We start from the raw sequence: 3,991 nt of genomic DNA on the forward strand, positions 1-3,991 counted from the left end.
GGGTGAGAGCGGAACATAGCAATATAGAATAATATATAATATTATAGAATATAATTTTGTTACATTAAATTGCACTGTAGGCATGTGCCGAAATTAATCGTGGTTCTATCACGTTTGGTGCTGTTTTGCCGCCACAAAGTTGTGTCGAATACTGACAAGGTTTTCCGTTTTTTTCGCGGATTTCAAAAGATTGCTGTCATTGAAAACGAATTCTAGAGTTTTGCCTAATCCGTGTGTGTCAGTATGCAGCATAGCTCCTAGTACCAGGGGTAAATAATATACTGATAAAATAATAATGATAATAATAATAATAATAATAATAATAATAATAATAATAATAACAATAGTAGTAGTAGTAATAGCAGTAGTACGCGTTTTCTTGCCGAATTCAGAATAGTTTTTTTTTTACAGCTATTTACGTTATTACATATCGGTATAGGATTTTGAAAGATACGATATGATCAAACACGAAAGTAAAGACACGTAAATAAGCGTTCGTTTAGGATGAACTGGAAGGAAGGACATTTCAATGTGAAATTATTATATTAAATTTATTTTGCATTTGCGTGGCCGAGAACACAATTATCTAATATCACACTTCCCATTTATGTATAAAAACAAACAGAACGCAATGAAATTATTCTAGAACACATATCAATCTTTTGACACAACTGGACAACAAGAGAAAAATGTCGTAGGCTACAGCAGAAAAGGAATGATGAATTATAACAAAATTATGTCCAACCATATAAACACGTATAACAAACCAGCACGACAGATATTCTTGCAGACTAGAAACAAAAATAAAAACGATCTACAATCTACAACGGCCCAGTAATCCTCAAATGTAACGGAATTAAGGTGCTTTCCAGTCTGTTGATTGTCTGACGACTCCAAAAAAAAAAAAAAAAAAAAATGCTAAAAAGGCTGGGCGTCACCACTTGGTGAAAAAAGACGCAAGGTGAGGAAAAGGTGATGAGTTCTATAAATTTCCTGTTCTTGGCGCCCCTGATCTGAGGTTTTTATCTTCATAAGCAAATGCACGTGAACAACACAGGAGGTAGGACGTACACAGATCCAATGAAAGCGCTCCAAATCGTTCTCTTTTGCCCACAGTATTTATAAGCGGCCTTTAAATGGATCCTTGTAATAGTTTATATATCAAATTCCGAGTCACTGGATGTTTCTGAAAGAACAGAGGTGCCAGTTTCGATCCGATCCGTCATACTCGAAAAGCTGGCGGTCGGACTGGCCACTGCTGGCGGCGATTCCCCGGAACCATGTGGCGTGCTACGAGTCTCTGAGTGAGATCGCATCCCACTCTGTCCAATCGCGTGGTGCTGGAACCTGGTGGGAGGAAGACAGGAAGAAAATGCCGATTATTAACACAGATCGTGTCGTGTCCTCGTTTTGTGTTCGCCTGACTTCATCTTTTCTTTGTGCTTTATTCTCACGCGCGCACCGAGGCGTGTACGCGGTTAACCTTCCATTCAAGGAGTTCACGCCCGGAACATTGCCCTGCGATTTGTGCACTCATACAAAGAGCAGCGATGGAAAGACCGCTTATTATCGAGAGAATGTATATAAAGACATAAGATAAAAAAAATTAAGGTGTTAAACTCGTAAAAAAAAAACATAGCAACACGATAGCCTATAATATTTTATTTCTACAACAAAACATTTTTAATTTGACAGTATCAGAGACTCTTCCTATTCCGTTTTCGTATTGTTACGCCTTTTGCCTTTAGGGGAATCGGAAAAAACGCATACTACAATACAGTGAAATCACTGCATTACTGTCTAATCCTATCAATATATTTTCTGCTGTTTGTATTTGTTTATATTCACTGTCTGTGTTGCCTCTCTTAAACGCACTATGTGAGATTGAGATAGTTGAGATTTTGTTGTTTGAAAAATTACCACATGGAGAGTGCGTATTTTTTTCCATTCATCTTTCTCCATGATGAACTTAGTTTGACGTCACAAGTGCTTTGTTTCGTTTGTTGAAACACTGTCGTTTATTCATTATTCGGCCTGCGGTGTCGAGTACGTCACAATAAGACTTTTTGTGTGAAAACAATTACAGATCTGAATAAATAAGTGTCACTTTCCAACGTATGAACAAGTACAACTCAACGGGATTTGGGATGTTTATTTCAGGTGGAAAATTAGCAAAAACAAACAAGGGCAAATTATTACCATATCAGAAAATCAATTGAAATGAATAATTGTTCATTTATATCAAATCAACCCAGCTGTTTAAGAATAATAACACCGATGAAAGTCACGAGATCTGGACATTATAATCACGTGTGTATGCATCTACAATTTTTTGGTTTTCTTTACTAAACTGTAATGGGTAGGCCTACATTTTTTATTTTGTACGTTATTTAGATACATTTATGTTCGTGTGAATATAGAACGCCGTTGTATGCAAAACATTTATACTGCAATTTATTATAAATTCGAATTTGTTGTTTTAGAGAGACACTGCTTTCAAGAATATTGCACAACGCGTTAACGCAATGCGCATGAAAATTATGGTCTTGCACAGTTCAGGTCACGCTGTTATTGTGTATGTATACTGTAACGCTCATTACCACGTTGTCACATTAAAATGTCGCCGGGTAATTCTGGCCTTAGCTGAAGGGTTGGCAGTTCTGTTTGATTCTTCTTGCGCTTTGAGATGTCTTTATTTCACGGGCTCGTAATTGTGTGGCATTGGCATGGCACACAGTCATTTCTCATAAACAAAATCAAACAGGACGTTGCATGCCAACATCCAGCTTTGTTGTCACATTGACTTACATTTGTCTTTGTTTTGTTCGTTTTCATAATACCTTTTTAAACCATTTCACATAGAAGACTGTTATTTAATTTTTAAGTGACGTTATATATTTTTTCTTATTTCTGGAGGCTGTTGCTGCGAATGTCATATGTTTCTGTGTATCGCCTATACGAACACCAAGAAAAAAAGTATAGCCCACCTGTTTTTTGCTGCTGCGGCTCTGTCTCGTTGCCTCCGGTTTTTAAACCAGTTCCCCACTTGGGTAGGAGTGAGTCCAGTCGCGCGGGCCAGTTCCCTTTTCTTGCTCGGATTTGGGTAGGGGTCCTGAAGGTACCATTCCCTCAAAAGGCCGCGCGTCCGCTCTTTGAAACAGTGGCTCTTCTGCTCGCCGTCCCATATGGTATTGGGGAGAGGAAACTTCTTCCGCACCCTGTACTTATCGACCGGTCCCAAAGGGCGGCCGCGCAGCTTCTCGGCCTCCTGGTAGTGCGCTTCCAGCCACATGGCTTGCAGCTTTCCGTGGGAGTCCTTGGTGAACTTGTGGTGCTCCAGAATGTGGTAGAGGTCCCTGAAACTCCCCGTGTGGAAGGCGACCACGGCGCGGGCGCGAAGGATGGACTCGTGCCTGTTGATCGCTTCGCACGCCCCGGGCGCCACTGGCAGAGACCACAGGAAGCGTCCCAGCCGCTCGACATCGCCGGTTTCCTCCAGCGTCTCGCAGACGCTCGCCACTTGCTCCGGAGAGAAGTTGAGGGTGGGTAACTGAAACATTGACAAGTCTTCCAGAGACCCAGGCGTGGCGGCGCTTTTCGCCAAGAGCAACGGGCGAGCGGGGTTCGGGAGGAAAAGCCGAGAGGGGTAGAGCTCTAAAGGGGCAATGAAAACCATGGAATGACCTGAGAAAGAAAACTGTCAGAGAGGAAAGGACAAATAAAACAAAGGCACACCGATCAAATGGCTATCCCCTTAAGCTGCCTCTTCATTCCTCCCTGCAAGGAAATGTTTTGTGTCGCCTTTTCTACCGCTCTACTTGGTATCCTTATAAGGTTGTCGTGGAAACCGTGCCAATCACTGTCAAGCGTGCCAATCATTAAGCAGTACGTAGAGGCTTTTGCCATTCGCGTCGCAGGCAGGGTGGTTATCAGAGAGGCTGATCACTGCCTTTCCTCCGCACTGGGTCACTGTAAGTAAAAGCTACTGCGC

At 41.6% G+C, this 3,991-nt stretch overlaps 1 protein-coding gene across 1 annotated transcript; it reads right to left on the minus strand.

Annotated features, from left to right (window-relative positions):
- Positions 1-1,154: 1,154 nt before the first annotated feature.
- On the minus strand, positions 1,155-3,763 carry LOC118787079 (homeobox protein SIX3-like). The gene is made up of 2 exons (XM_036542502.1): positions 2,988-3,763; positions 1,155-1,347 (listed from the first exon to the last, which is right to left on the minus strand). Exons 1-2 carry the CDS (start codon positions 3,674-3,676, stop codon positions 1,155-1,157), a joined length of 882 nt encoding a protein of 293 aa, XP_036398395.1. The 5' UTR covers positions 3,677-3,763.
- Between the last annotated feature and the right edge of the window lie 228 nt (positions 3,764-3,991).

Source organism: Megalops cyprinoides, chromosome 1, assembly GCF_013368585.1.
Source record: "Megalops cyprinoides isolate fMegCyp1 chromosome 1, fMegCyp1.pri, whole genome shotgun sequence".
Classification (NCBI taxonomy): domain Eukaryota; kingdom Metazoa; phylum Chordata; class Actinopteri; order Elopiformes; family Megalopidae; genus Megalops; species Megalops cyprinoides.

Bases quoted from the DNA above. Each gene is read 5' to 3' on its own strand.
- LOC118787079 (XM_036542502.1), bottom strand. From the start codon at position 3,676: ATGGTTTTCATTGCCCCTTTAGAGCTCTACCCCTCTCGGCTTTTCCTC. The intron at 1,348-2,987 runs GTGGGCTATACT...TCCTCCCACCAG, and splicing joins GCCGCAGCAGCAAAAAACAG to GTTCCAGCACCACGCGATTG.